General features: G+C 42.7%; 2 protein-coding genes across 2 annotated transcripts in view; one reads left to right on the top strand and one right to left on the bottom strand.

The window, feature by feature from the left end:
* Positions 1-1,901, top strand: part of LOC146186221 (protein turtle-like) — a 198,262-nt gene extending 196,361 nt beyond the window's left edge. The window contains exon 14 of the mRNA XM_084608006.1: positions 1,267-1,901. The gene's annotated coding sequence lies outside the window, so the exon portion shown is untranslated. The remainder of the gene's footprint in view (positions 1-1,266) is intronic.
* Positions 1,902-8,380: 6,479 nt separating this feature from the next.
* Positions 8,381-15,823, bottom strand: LOC146186223 (mite group 2 allergen Tyr p 2-like). Its single transcript, XM_084607102.1, has 4 exons — positions 15,665-15,823; positions 14,119-14,226; positions 10,756-10,934; positions 8,381-8,569 (listed from the first exon to the last, which is right to left on the bottom strand). The coding sequence occupies exons 1-4, from the start codon at positions 15,762-15,764 to the stop codon at positions 8,486-8,488; spliced, it is 471 nt and encodes a 156-aa protein (XP_084463228.1). The 5' UTR covers positions 15,765-15,823; the 3' UTR covers positions 8,381-8,485.
* Positions 15,824-16,054: the final 231 nt, after the last annotated feature.

Consider the following 16,054-nt stretch of genomic DNA (forward strand, 5'->3'; position numbering starts at 1 on the left):
GTGCCCTAAAGCCTACGAAAGCAGGTTGTGATTCACTCGCAGCCAACTGTTTCCGGTAGTAGGCGCTGATCTGTTCATGCGACAAAGTGGACTGATTAGAGAGAATAATTGCGACCTTATTTGGGTGCAATATTATGCATCGAACCAATCTCGTGCTAGAATCACAAAGGCCAGAGGGTGGGAAAGCTGGACAGAGGTTAGCTAAGGTTGCCACATGGGCGACGAAGACAAAGGATAAAGGGTGCGGTATAGCTCCTCTGTTCATTTGTGTGGCGCACTCAAACGAAGTGCCATCTTCCTTAAATATTTGTGCTAAATGTAGTAAGTATACAATAAGGTGATCTTAGAGTTTAAGAAACGGCTTATCAGTTCTTAATATAGGAAGCCATTAATAGCACTAAATAGAGGGAAACGAATTTTCATTATTTAAATGTGAATAATGCATGAAGTATCCCAGAGTTAGGTGCTTTCGTTGTCATTCAGAGAAAGCAAAAGATTACTGCACGAGTGTTGTGAAGCGAGCAGTTTCTTCAAGTGATATCGCTAGCAGAATGGGTGATAACACGCAGTGCCACGTTAGACTACGCAAGCGCTCAAGTGCACCGATACCACACTGGTTGCCAAGAGCGGAACTTTATCACCGTTACAAGTAAATACACACAGCTGTCAGGTGAAGCGGCGTAGGCGATGGCTTCATGACATCTGGGAGGCGATTTGTGCCAACGCAATTGTCTTGATTTTGCAATTAGAGTATCTGGGCTGATAATTTAGATGTGCATTGTACAGCTCGAATGCGCGTTACTAAAAATGTACAAGATGTTATTGCCTCGGCGTTTTCAATATAAACAGGCATGGTAACTGCAGTGAAAAAAGAATTCAGTTTTATTCAGTTACTGACTTTTCGATGAACATTTACCGCACACTTTGTGTTTATCTGGCAGCACGGGTGTTATAAAAAATTAACTTACGTACTGCTATTCATATCCATTTTAAAAATTCGTAATGCCTATTTGTGAGCTCTCAGTGTCGTCAAACGTAACTGGTCTGGGGATTGAAATATTGGTTTTAAGATAAGCTATTGTGTCTAGAAAGAGATATCACTCATCGCGTGTAAGCATTAGGTGCATTTTATTTCAATACTTCACGCTGGGTTGGAGGTTTAAAGTCTATGCATTTCCCGATTGTTCGTGCGCAAACTCACATGCAGTACGTATGCTTAAACCAAAAACGTTTTTTATACTCACATCTTTTCACGACATTTTTCAGGCAACCAATGGAAAGCTCGAAGATTGTGCCTGTGCCAAGTGTATTTACACCAGGACAACACCGTGGTGTGCCCAGCTCTGACACGTCATGCATAAAGGTTCGCGTGTGTACAGACTTGAGGGAGCGCCCCGGAAAGTGTGATGAATTGTCGTTCAGAATGCTGCAAAGCAATGTGTGGATTCAACTCTGTGACCGAAAGTGCTTCCCTACGGTTTTTTTTTTTTCTCTTTTGTTTAGAAAATTAGAACAGCTGAACGTCATAGTGTGAACCATAGTGCATTCGTTAAATCTGTGAGTGCCGTTCACGCGAGGAATTCAAAACCCTCGGAGCTTTCCTGACAAGCACAAACCCAGGAGAAAGTTCTCACGCCCCGGCTGTTATGGTGCATGCGTTTCTAGCAGCGACAGAAACAAGAAACAATGTTGTAGTTTCGTTGCGTCGCCGAACAAAGAACTGACGATGTGCGCGAAGTGCGCGAATGTGAGCCGACAGTCGTCACCGAGTCTCGGACAGCAACGCTAAAGCACCAAGCAACACCCAGACCTTTGGTGTTCCTCGAGTATTCCCAGGAAGTGTTGCATTGTGATACACCTAGTGCGATGTTCTCTCCAGTGCTTTTTTCCTGTGCGATGAAGTTACAATGGTGAATAAAGTGATTTTATAAATTTTCCCATATAACATGATTGGGCGCCAAAGTCAGCACTTTCGGTGTGAGGACAGTTTGCGTTCTCATATTTGCGCTTATAACGTGGAAACGATTTCCGTGGAAGGTGACGTCAGTGTACAAGCGGTTGCCCCTTGGCGCTTTATAAATTCATGGCTTCGGAACACAGCGTCGTTTTATAGCTTTCTCATGTGAAGACACAGAGTTGAATTCAGACCAATTATATGGTATTTTATTAACAACAACATTGTTGCCGTAAAATGCAAAGTACCCCGCCGGGGTGGCGCAGTGGTTACGGCGCTCGACTACTGTTCCCAAGGACGCGGGATCGAATCCCGGCCTCGGCGGCAGCTTTTCGATGGAGGTGAAAAGCAAGGCGCCCGTGTGCTGTGCGATGTCAGTGCACGTTAAAGAACCCCAGGTGGTCGAAATTTCCGGAGTCCTCCACTACGGCGTCTCTCATAGCCTGAGTCGCTTTGGGACGTTAAACCCCACAAACCAACCAACCAACCAAAATGCATAATATCGACGCTACTGTGCCTATGTACAGCTAGAAGAACGTTTGCTTGCCCCAAGGTATTGTTACAGGGGATCATATGGATTTTCCATGAGGTACAAATGTTTACAGTCCCCGGCGCAGTTTCAATGAAGAACTTCGTTCTAAATATGCACTGGGGTGTAGACATTTGCAACAGATGGTGGTATTGCGTTTGCAGCGTTGTATTCAATGCCTAATAATAAGAGGTAATGAATTCAGTAATGAAATAACCATATGGGGACGACGAGTGTGATGTCCGCTATGCCATGGGGTTAAACAGCAGACCCGGCTGACTTTCTGGTTTATGAGGTCTAACGTTCCAAAGCGACTCAGGCTTTGAGAGACACCGTAGTGGAAAGCTCCGACAATTTCGACCATCTGCGGTTTTTTATCGTGCACTGTAGTCGAACAGAACAAGGGAGTCTTGCTTTTCGCCTCCATCGAAAAGCGGCCGCCGCGGTCGAGATTCAATCCTACATACTTGGGCACATTAGTCTAGCGTCGGAACCACTGCACCACCACGGCGGATAGACTGTATTTCTGGTATTGGCGACGACTCTATTATGGCTACCTTACTGGACGCTGTCTTAAAGTCATCGCCACTAGAGTATCGTAGCTGGGCCTCTCAATTAGGATCCATTGAAATTATCAAAGCAAAGAACGATGGTCGCGCTGCCAAGCATTGTAGGAAGCACCTAGCCATAATGCGTTCCCACTGGGACGCATTAGAGCGCCCGTCTCGGCTGCGGGAGGTGGTTAGTTCGAAACCCACCTCCCTTATAATTATAATATTATAATTAACAATTATTATTATAAATAATTATAATTGTTAATTATTATAATTATTATAATATCCCTCTGTAGTCTTACAGTGAAATGTGATGATCCAAAAGCTGAACCGCCGGACACCCACCGGTAAAAATGGGTACAAGCGTCCCCCGGCCTGGCGCTCGGCTTTTCCAGGGGTGTGCGTTTGGGAGAAGCTCCGTAAACTCCGCTGCGCGCCCCTCCTCCGCAGTGGGCCCAAACCCAGTTTCGAACCTCGCAGCCTGCAAAGGTGGTTTTGTTTGTCTTGCAAAGGTACTTCCTTTGACCCTCACCTGAAGTGATTAGAGGCGGTTCAGCTTTTTGGATCATCACATTTAACTGTAAGACTACAGAGGGATATTATAATAAAGCACTGCTGTACCCACATGCTGATGTGAGGGAAATGTATAACCTTCCGATGTCTACCGAACAATATCTTATAAATGTTTCTTCTCGGACTGAATAGTTAAGACTTCCTTAAAATCAATGGGCTGCGTTTTCGGACATAATTGCGAGGTAGTTGTAGAATATTGTAACACAGGTTTTATGAACGTATTGACAGAAATAATTTAAGCATGCGAGGTGCAGTAATATTTTGCTTCAACATTTCTTCTGCCCTCGAAAAGTGTAGTTACGGCTCTCTTGAAAAGAAGTTTAGGCGCGATTTTAAAATGGGAGTCCGTTGTGGAATATCATGAAATATTGTTATGAACATATTGATAAAAATGGTCGAATTTTTCAGTCCCAAGCAAGCTTGTGGTCCTGATGTTTGCTGTGTGCTCAAGATGAGTACTTAAGACTGCCACAGTTAAGCAATGGGGAGAGTGTGTGAAGCCCTGCCGCGGTAGTGAGGTGGTTAAGATTTCTGACTACTGTGCCAGAGTTCCTGGGTTCGCTCCCGACTGCCGGCGGCTGTGGTTCGATGGGGGCGGTCGTGTGCAGTGCGATGTCAGTTCATGTTAAAATCAGGTGCTGGAAATTTTCTGGAGCCTCCCACTACGATATTCCTTTCTCTCTCTCCCCTTTCACTCCCACCATCCTCCCCTCCCTCACGACGCGGATCAGGTGTCCACAGAACAAGTGTGACAGGTACTGCGCCTTTCCTTTGCTTGTGAACCAGTAAGATTAAAAGTTACTGATAATTAAAAATGAGCAAAATACTGGAAGCCTACTGAGGAAACCCCTATGGCTATATTAATTAGTATATTAAAGTTAAAATTACGTTGAAAAGTGCGTTCGATATCTTTCTCGAGAATTTCTTCGAAACATTTTGGCATTTTAGTTGGAAGCTCGGCAGGCTGCATTGCTTGGAGCTCCAAATGAATGAATGAATGAATGAATGAATGAATGAATGAATGAATGAATGAATGAATGAATGAATGAATGAATGAATGAATGAATGAATGAATGAATGAATGTACTTTTAGTTTTGGGGGCAGGCCTGAGGCCGGGGATGCGGTATAAGGGGAACAAACGTCCATGAGGTAATAGTTAAGCTCGAAGACGTAAGGGCACAAGTTGCAGTCAAGTTTAGAGAGATCCAAAAACCATGGTGAGAAGCTCCGCCTCATGCTGCTGGTATAAGGCCACTTCGTCTACCATAGGGAGCAAGGTCCTCCTTAATGCTTTGGAGACCGAGAGAAAGAAGTTGATTAAAGGCGATAGCATCTGCGGGTGTGCCAAGTCTGGTAACCAAGAAGTCCCTACAAATGAAGGCAACACTTCTGGATTTAATCGAGGTGATCTGAGGCAGTCATGGGCACTATCGACGATGCATGTATCTCCGATAGTACCTTTAGATGCGTTTTGTGTGCTGAAAATGAAATTATCGGAGTATTGGCATCGAAAATACATTTTTAAAGTACCGAGTTTTTTAAAGATACTCGATACTAAAGAAAATTTTAAATGTCGAAAGCGCTCTGAGAATGGGTTGACAGCGCTCGCTCAGACTTTAGTACAGGCCCTGAGACTGCTCGGCTTGTAGTACCGCCTGAATTCCCTACAAATTTCCCCACCCCTCAACGTTAAATACATTTCCATATTCTCCATCTATAAAACTGAAGGAGGCAATGGTAAGTAAACGCTCACGAGGTGCTTTACTTTTGAGCTCCGAGTTCCTACCATGAAGCTGCTAAGCTGTTAAAAGACACACAAAAAGATGTGAACAAAGCTGAAACACAAGGCAAACACACGATAGGGATCACGCACACTGCTGTACCCCTAGCCGCTCTTCCCACTCTTCCCCCCCCCCCCCCCCCCCCCCCTTCCCCCGTCCGTCTCTTCGACATCTGATTCTCGTCAAGCAGCATCCTCTGTGTGCAGTCGGACGCAGTAACTTATACACGACCCGTCTTCCCCAAACCCCTGGTCTCTGCGTGCCGCCTCTACTTGGCGCAAGAACACAAGCTTCTAAGGCATCAGTCCGCCACGATGCAGTTGGCTAACAACCGTTCTTACAGTTAGTGCGTTTGACTGAAACAAATTCATTTTTTGTAACTGCACAGGGAAGTGGCTTACTTTTTTTTTCTGGAAAAAATTATACATCTAAAATTTTTTGAAATGCACTACATGAAAGTTTTGAATAAAGTTTTCCAGCACAGTTTGAAGAACAAATTATACGTTGTAAAACAATTTTTTTTTTTCTAAAACAATTTGAGCAAACCTTGAATAAAACTTGTAAAGATATTTCTGTCTTAAAAAAAAAAAAAAAAAAACGTTTTTAAATGTGCGAATTGATTCACAGCATATTCGCCACTTCCTGTCTAAAAAAAAAAAAAAGACGTCTTTTTTTTTTTTTTTTATCTACAAACAGCCGTAGTTCTCCAGCGATGCTAGTGAACCTAGAGTTTCTAACTACCTCTAGGATGCTTGAGTCAACGCGGCTATCATTCACGCTTAGAAGCTGATAAAATGCATTTTCATCTAATGCACCGCTGCAGTGTGCTCGTGTGTGTATGTGGAGAGGCTTTCCTTAATTGCGTCACTTTTAGCACGCCCACATCGCGCTATTTCCGGAATAATTAATGTACAGCCATTTTATATTTCTTGTTTTCATATTCAGTTCAGTTCAGTCATTCAGTCGTTTTCGACTCTTCAGGACCCTATGGACCATGTCACGCCACGCTTTCCGGTCTCTCACTATCTTCCTAACATCACATAACTTCATCTGCAGCGCCTCGAGGAAGCCATCTAACCACCACGTTCGCTGCCTACCCCTTCTCCGGTGACCCTCAACCTTTCACAACATCAAGTCTTTCTCCAGCGACTCCTCTCTTCTCAATAGATGACCAAAGTAGCTGAGCTTTAACTTTAGAATTTGACCCTCCAATGAGCAGTCAGGGTTTATGGTCGACAATATCGACTGATTTGACCTTCTGGTAGTCCAAGGAACTCTCAAGAGTCGCCGCCAGCACACAATTCAAACGCGTCAATTCTTCAGCGGTCAGCCTTCTTCACAGTCCAACTCTCGCATCCATACATCACAACTGGAATAACCATAGCACGAGTTATACGGTGTTTTCATTCTAGCGTCTAACAACCTGCAGAGCTTAAACAGTTTGTTTTTGCACTAATGGCAATATAACTGCTCATTTCTCCAAACGCACGCAGGTTGCACCTTTTTGGCACAGATAAATTGACGCAGGGGTCCTCGGGTAAGTAGCGTGTAGTATGAAATCAAAAGCAAAATAATAAACAAACAAAAATATCAGATGTATTTTTGTGCATAGCCAAGTGCTCACAGGTCGGTTCGCATGAGCAGCATTAGTTTAAAGAAATATTTCGCTAGGTTGCTTTTGGAAGCAATCTCTTCATTGCAACCATGGCTTGAATTCAATATGGAATTCTGACAAGGACAGCTGCCCGAACAGAGGAGCTTCAATAACTCTGTGCTGGCGTATTCATTTAGGCCCTTTCATAAAAACTATACGCTATAGAAATGCTATAAAGATTCCGGAAAGCACGGTAAAATTTCCTGATGTCGCTAATCATATTGCCACCTTTATTTTGTTGGAATTTCAGTGATGTATCGAAGCTTCGACGATACAATACCGAGTATCTGTATCGAAACTCGGTTTCTGCACTGTATCTTGCATCGCTATCGGAAATACAATTTTTCAGGGTATGGAGTATTGGTATCGAAGATACTTTTTTGAAGTGTCTTGCCCAGCCATGAAGGCCTGCGCCCGTCCAGTTGGTATACTGCCATAATGAAAGCGCGTCAGTAACACACACCGCAACTTCACAATAGCTGGCCGCATTGGCTGTTATTACCAAATTTGTTGCGAGTTTCGCACCGGGACGCGGCCAGCGCTCTCAGGAATGTGGCTGCAAAGAGGCTTTCATTCGTGAAGAGTCGTGTTAGTATACAACCTGTGTCACAAGGTTCGGCATAAGGCCAGGCATGTCAGCAAGTCAGAGGATGAGTATTTTCTTTGTCTATATTAGCCTATGCGTAGGCCCACTCGTGTATTTGTTTCGGTAACACTGTATGAATTGGGGCACTCCTATTATGGACTGTACTCTGCTTCTCTCCCGATGTATTGAAGAGCCTTGAATGATCATTGCACGGAGATTTTCTGCAAGTACTGGGCTCTGATGAAACGGCGTTCCGGGACAATATAAGCAAAGTTTCTTTCGGCATAATTATCATCTTACACCTGATGCTCTTGCCTAAATATAAGCTCATTTGCTGAAATTTGATACATTCGCCCGACAAACGAAAAAAAAAAACATGCTAGGCGTTTTTTTTAGAAAGCGAAATGTCACTAAAGAAGCAAGGACATAAAGCTGTAGCTATCGTGGCTCTTACCCAACAAATTATCCACAGTTTCGAATCGCAAGCGGAGATTCGAGAAACGACGACAGTTACTTTTAGCACAAGTTTTCACTCAAGAGTGATGTGTAAAATCCTACTCTGCTTTGAAAATCCTGGCCCAATATTTTTCATCGATTTACTTTCTGTTTCTTTCATTTCCAAATCGTTTTCAAAATTTTCAATCTACGCGTATGCACGTGCATAGCTCTCCGAATTGCTAGAGCATGCCTCTATGCTGTGTAAGTTCAAGCAAATGCCATTCCAAGAACGTGACCCTGTGACTCGCTATTATTTCACTCTATTTTTATTCCGACCTAATGAACTTTGTTTATATTCTCAGATTCCAGCAAAGAGCGAGTCCTGCGTTGCTCATTCGAATACTGTGCCATTGTTTCAGGGCTTGAACTCCACGGGAACACTGAAGCAGAAGAATTCGCCAGCAGCATCCTGGCCCTTAATGACTGCTTTTCCAACGACCTGGAAGGGAAAATGATTGCTTATATTTGGTCCTTAACATTCACGTAGAACGATGAGCTAGCCCCTTTCGCCTGTTGTTAATGTAAAACCACAACTGTCCCATAGCTATGTCACTTGTAAAAAAGTGAACAAATTTCTTGTGATAATTTTTATACTAATGGGGCTAGGCGAAGCAATTAATTATATATGAAACTTCCTAAACAACAACCTATGTTCAAACTTCTTAAGTTTACGCTTTGTATAAGGAGAGTTTGTGTGTTCATGTGGGTGCAAATATTGGCTATTACTGTATTCAAACTGTATTAGGAACACTATCCTTTGTAAAGTCATGTGAATAAATTTAAATTAGAAAATGTCCAACGCAAAGCAGCCAGGTTTATATTTAATTGTTACAGTTGGAAAGTTTCTCCAACAGCCCTACTGAAAACCGCACGTCTTGAAGAATTGGCCTTGCGTTGTCATCGCAAAAAATTAAAGTTGTTCTACTTATTTTATCACAGTAAAAAAAAAAAAAAATTGAGGAAGAAATTTTAGTTGAACACACATCTCGTCGCCCTACACGCTCCTATCATTCTAAAAGAGACGCCACGTTTTCGTGTAAAACAAATGCTTTTTAATACTCCTTCTTTCCCCATACCATAACTAAATGGAATGGTTTATCCGCAGACATTGTCAATTGTAAATCCGTGAATCTATTTTTACAAGCTCTTAATGAAGCATAGGGCTCTTATGTTTCCCCGTTTTGGGCCAAGTTGAATGCCTTTGTTCATTGTCAACTTAGACATCGTTTGTCAACTCTCTGTCTCTGCACTCGGTTTTGTGTGGCATGCTCTGGTTTTGATTCTGATTGTTTCCTGCTTTTGTTGTAATGTTCATCTTGTTTTTACCAGGATGTTTGTACCGCACTCCTGCCTAAGGCCTGTGACACAGGCCGGCAGTATTTGCTAAATAAATAAATAAAATAAAATACATTTTCTTATCTTATGAAAGTATTTCCAAGAAATCGATCCGGAACACAATCGTAAAGAGCGCCAGTAACAACACTTTGCAGCTTTTAAACAAGTTACAGGGCGGTTTATTAGTAACAGATTAACAATAGCGCTGCAGACGTTGCTTAAGATAGAAAGGCCATGAAACACTCTAGCGGGAGACTCGAGTATTTTCCATATTTCTAGCCTGAAACGCTTTTTCTTAAATACTATGATGTATAAATGAAAATATTGTATTTCAGGACGACCTAGGTTAGCTTCGATACTTTATTCACTAGTGACAGGATTTATTCAGCCACGCACACACCAAAATAATAATCGGACGTCGAGAGGCAGCATTGCCACTTCTCCATTTGAAGGTTTATTTAAGGCCCATCAACTTATGTTGAAAAGAAATTTATCCTCTGTATGAAAATCAGCGTCCTAAATGAGAAAAAGGAGAGCAAGACGAGGTCATAAGTTCGACCACGTTGACGTTCTTAAACGCGATGCCTGTGTACAGCACATGGGCGACATGAATCTAGGTTCCATATCAAAACGCAGCCGCAGCTGGGATTCCAGTATTCGGGAAGCTACAATCATTTCCTCGAAGCAACCAACGGGTTTGCTTTAAAAATTTTTACAAGAGGATATGTTTATTTTTTGTTTTCATGTTGTCAGCTTCCACTAGATAATATTTTCCTAAACTTTGTCACTGTGTCGCGATTATCAGCCCATAATTGCTTGAAATATGCAGCAGGTTGTAGACAACTCCGCCAGATTCACATCTAATCCCTTCGAGGACGTTCGTCACCTCGTATGGACGTATAGTGGCAGAAAGGCTTAAAGGAGAAGACGCATATAGAAAGCTAGACTAACGGTTACTAGGGAGGAATATTTCATCACGTGGCCGATGGAAAACACTAAATGTTAGTCTGCTCAGATTCCTAGGTGAAAGCAGTCTCCACGACCCCCCCCCCCCCCTCTCTCTCTCTCTCTCTCTCTCTCTCTCTCTCTCTCTCTCTATATATATATATATATATATATATATATATATATATATATATATATATATATATATATATATATATATATATATATATATATATATATATATATATATATATATATCTATGAGCAAGACTTTTGAATGCGCGGCCTGATTTAGATAGGCAAGTGTACAGGGTACAGACGGGGGCGCAAGGAGGAACACTTTACCGGCGGGAAGGTGGGCGACATGGTGAGCTCAAAGTTGGCCGTGTACTTTTCACCGGCCTTCAGGGGGCAGCTGACACCCATGAAGTTGCATGCGTCAGTCTTGAACGCAGGAAATGGCTGCGGTGGCATGTCGCCGATGGCGCCGAGCACACGCACGCGCAGGGTCTTCGAGTCGTGGGCTGTGAAACACCGCAAATGGCACATGCGAAAGAAATTAAATAAGTTTATATTTTGTTGTCAGAGCAACTGGTGTTTAATGTTTTCATGCTAACATGCTTCTGCTAGAAATATCAAGACCAGAAACAATAGCATGTAAGAGGTGCAGCATCTTAAATATAAAGCAAAAATAAGATTTTCATAATATAATAGAATATAAGAGCGATAAGATTATCACACTGAATATAGGAGGCATAACCTCTTAAATAAATAAATAATATTGTGCAGCACTGTGAGGGCGAATTGTTTATTCATAACTGTTTGGCACTTTCAGCGATCATAACAGCCTTAGATATTACCTGCAAATCTGTAGTCACCAAGCGTTAGCGTCTGGGCTGTTTAATTGTTTATGGCTAAATACTGAGTGGTACGGGTAGATACATTTTAATCATTCTTAGCTTTGAATTGCATCGTTCTACTCTATTAGGGCCCGGTGTATTGAAAAAAAAAACGTTTTTATAGTAAGAGACCAGCGGCACTTTACTAGAGCAAAAAAAGAATGTGGTTCAGTAACAGCCCGAAAATTGCGCGCAATTAAATTGTAAGACAATCGACTAAAGAACAAAATACAATACTTTAAAATACACTAACGTTTGCAGCTTTTTATTGCAAGAAACGTGAGATTTGTCATGAGATAAAGCATGAACGAGACGTTTTCTTCGCCCGTACAGTTTTTGCCTTTTTTAGAGGAAAATAATTAACTTACGCCTGAAGTCTAACACTAGACCCTGTCGAGAAAACTTTCAGTGAGTTGTTGAATGATCTGTCAGCCTTCTCGAGAGGTGGAGATTGTGCAGTTGCGTTTTCGCTATCATCTTTAGTTACGGTAGAGATGATGTAAACTCCTGATGAAGTGATGTCGACTCAACGATATTGCATGCGCGTTTCCGAATAATAAAAAGGACGGTGAAAGAAACGTTCCTCAGTATGAGCACGTGGTTGTTTTCTTTACTTAATATTTGCTTTTTTTAGCTAAATGCCAAGTCAAACCTTTTGGGGTTCTGTGGGATGAGTTTTGTCTAGTAAAATATGTAGTTCCCAAAGTTTCGAGGACTATACGAGGCTTGAGAGCGCGACGTAATTCTTTAGACACCCGGTTCTGCCCACGTCGATGAACTTCCTTTTAAACCCAACCCTACATTCAAAACTGCGTTGTTCAACAAGCCATTTGCTCGTGAAAGCTACTTAACTAAGGAAAGATTACTTAACTAGAAGCATATTATAGGACGACTCTTGTAAAGCTTGACACTACTGGCTGCGAATATCTTCTTTAGGATTAGGGGAGGTGGTAGAGGGCTATTATGTCAGCTATGCGTGAGAAAAATAATAGCGGCAGAATTAAATCAGGCCTATACGTAAAAGAGCAGTTTAATTGCGCTTGGCTAAAGGAAATATCTTCCTCCGTAATTAACCTTCTGTTTCCTTTTGAATTACAATCTGTGTCTGCCGTTTGTTGCTGGGCCTTGTTAAACTGACATGACAGCTTTTAGCCCAGGTGACCCTTCAGAAGCTTTCTGAAAAATAAAATTGAATTGAATTGAATTGATTTCATTTTATTTCAATAAAGTGTACAAATTGCAAAAAGATGTTGGGCGAATAGCGGAATATAGGTTAGGCCCACACACACACACACACACGCGCGCACACACACACACACACACACACACACACACACACACACACACACACACACACACACACACACACACACACACACACACACACACACACACACACACACACACACACACACACACACACACACACACACACACACACACACACACACACACACACACACACACACACACACACACACACACACACACACACACACACACACACACACACACACACACACACACACACACACACACACACACACACACACACACACACACACACACACACACACACACACACACACACACACACACACACACACACACACACACACACACACACACACACACACACACACACACACACACACACACACACACACACACACACACACACACACACACACACACACACACACACACACACACACACACACACACACACACACACACACACACACACACACACACACACACACACACACACACACACACACACACACACACACACACACACACACACACACACACACACACACACACACACACACACACACACACACACACACACACACACACACACACACACACACACACACGCACGCACGCACGCATACACACACACACACACACACACACACACACTGACATACATACATACATACATACATACATACATACATACATACATACATACATACATACATACATACATACATACATACATACATACATACATACATACATACATACATACATACATACATACATACATACATACATACATACATACATACATACATACATACATACATACATACATACATACATACATAAATACACACATTCATACAGATTCATATACACTATTAGTTCAGTTTGTCGTGCTCTAATAAGCAGCAGCAACTAATTTATCAGCTCAGTCCGGATTATGTACGGGAAAGGCTGTACAGATCAGAAATCTCAATAACTGGACAATAATTCGTGAGTGCAAATGCCTCCATACGATTGTGTGTCCTTGTCTGTTAATTGGAATAGATTGCATTCGTATATTTGCGCGCTGCAAAGTATCTCTAGAAATAAAGTGCCGTCATAAAATCTGGTAATGTACATATGCACTGATCAAGCTTTACAATAGTGTCTAGCTTTTTTAACTCGGATTACGAATAGCTTAGGCATGAATGCCATCTAGTTAATTAATGAAATATGAACAAAATGTTATGTAATATCGTTTCATGTTTAGCTCTTTGCGTCAGCGCGTCAGTGGCACAACTTTATCAAAAATTTCTTGAACGCGTCTGGTCCCTCCTTCTCGAGTAAAGCGAGTTAACCGTGTTTTTCTTGCGTCATGATGACATTAACAGTCATCATTTAGCCACGAAAAGTGGGTGAGAGCACCAGGCATCATCATCCTAACTTATACGCGAACAGTTGAATGATGAAGATTTAATTTGCTTTTAGACGAAATTTCGTTGGACAACTAGCTATACTGGCCTTCTCGCAATAATCTCCATGCGTGTCTTACCCGCGCGGAAGTCAATCTCCACCTGAGGCTTGTCGGCCATGGTCACAGTGCAGGGCAAGGTAGAGCAATGGCTGATGCGCACAGCGTCCACAAGGCTGGTAGATCCATCTGTGTGTGAGCGAAGGGGATACAGTTTAAGTTTATTCCCAGCACTCACTCTCGTATTAGGTAATAAATAAATAGATGCACTCTTTGGTGGAGCAATGCACCATCTCGTACAAGTCAGTACGCCTTGATATCGCTAACAATACGGCATGATATTGAGAAATTACAAACAAAAACCTCAGGAAGGTGCTCAGAATGCAGTTTTCGAGCCATCCCAATCATGAAAAACTATTTGGGCTATGTGAGAGCTCGGGGAGAGTTGTTTTGGCTTAGGATTGACATTCGGAGAAGGAGCGATGGAAATATAAATAAGCGCTTTAATAGGAATTTGCTTGCGGAGTCCTATATTGTGACGTAATGCTCTTCCCCGACGTTGTTTTCTTTTGTCCTAAGGATGGCGAGGCGTGCATGTTTTTTACGTTCTCAAGCTGTAACTGTGCTCTGAGAGGGAAGTTCTTGAAGATACACAGGCACAGCACAGCGCACGGGAATCGCTGCCACGGCCTCTGCAGCAGGAAGTTGAACCTCTGATCTTCAGAGCAGGGTCGGAAGGTTATGGACCCTGAGTGACAACTGTGGTTGTGTTTTGTACAGCTTTGAAACTTTATTCCTCCATTGACACGATCAAATCTTAATAGATTCAGGCACTGCCAGTAAAAGAGCTAAATTTGCTGAATAGCAGAAATGAGCTCGAATACGTTGAACTTAGTCATTTAGTCTGCATGCAACTTGAGCGTAAACATATAGTACCGCTTGGGTCTACTAATGTACACAGGAGGGCAAGCAATTAAATGGGCGATTACGTAATCCGCTTTCATCAGTGTTCTACTGTGAATCCGCGTCCTGCCAGTGAGAACTCTAAAACCAAGCGCAGTGACAGGTGCACGCACCTTCTGAGCAGCTATGGTGGGTATTTACCTGGTGGGTGCGTTTTTTCGATGCACCTGGAGAGCTGACATATGCTCACCACGCGCGTCTGCAGCCGTCTAATACCTTAGCCACAAAATACAACTGCTAAGTTAAAAAAAGACGGGGCATCATGTAGAAGGATTAGATTGATAGGTTTATTTTCAGACAATAGAACTGAAATGTTACAGTTGTGAATTTAAGGTTTAAAACTGCATTTGCACCGACTAGAGAGATAGGGAGGAAGAGAGAAGGTAGGGAACCGAGACAAAATCCGGCTAAAAGAGGGAAATTGGTTTAGTTTGATGAGAGCTGTAAGCCCACGATCCCTCTGAAAACATAGAAACAGAACATAATGTTTTTTCTCCTACCCGTACATTTAGAAAACCTTGGTTGAAGACGTAAATGATCACAGAATAAAACTGAAAGAAGAGGCTTAGATAAAGGCTTCGACAAGCAACTCGTGGGGGGGTTGAACACATGAGAGATGGCGCAGATTGCTTCCAGCATGTGTAATAGCATATGGGTGCCTTACCAGAGCATGCATCGACGTTCACGGCGCTGAGCTCGCCGAAAACGACCGGTGCCGCAAAGGCGACGAGACAGAGGACAAAGGACGTGCAGTGACGGGTCATCGTTGACTAGGAGACGGCCGGCAGTGGAGCATCGGTGCGAGCGATCGAAATTTTATAATGGCGCCGGTCGCGATAACACAAGAATAACGCCCACTACACAGACAATGAAAACAATTGATTCGGCGGTCCGCAGAGACTCTTATCTTAAACGTAGCACGAGAATGCGAATGACTCGATCGGCGATGTAGAGACGCTTGATACGATTTCCTTACGTCCGCAATTCAGCGTGTAAAGATAAGCAGTCTCTGGTCGGAGCTACGCACACGTCTGGGAAAAGTTCGGCGTTGAGA

This window comes from Amblyomma maculatum, chromosome 6 (assembly GCF_055883805.1).
Source record: "Amblyomma maculatum isolate TAMU_Amacu chromosome 6, ASM5588380v1, whole genome shotgun sequence".
In the NCBI taxonomy this organism is placed as follows: Eukaryota; Metazoa; Arthropoda; class Arachnida; order Ixodida; family Ixodidae; genus Amblyomma; species Amblyomma maculatum.

Bases quoted from the DNA above. Each gene is read 5' to 3' on its own strand.
- LOC146186223 (XM_084607102.1), bottom strand. From the start codon at position 15,764: ATGACCCGTCACTGCACGTCCTTTGTCCTCTGTCTCGTCGCCTTTGCG. The intron at 14,227-15,664 runs GTAAGGCACCCA...GCTCACACACAG, and splicing joins GAACGTCGATGCATGCTCTG to ATGGATCTACCAGCCTTGTG. The intron at 8,570-10,755 runs GTAAAGTGTTCC...TTTCCCTTCCAG, and splicing joins TGTCGCCCACCTTCCCGCCG to GTCGTTGGAAAAGCAGTCAT.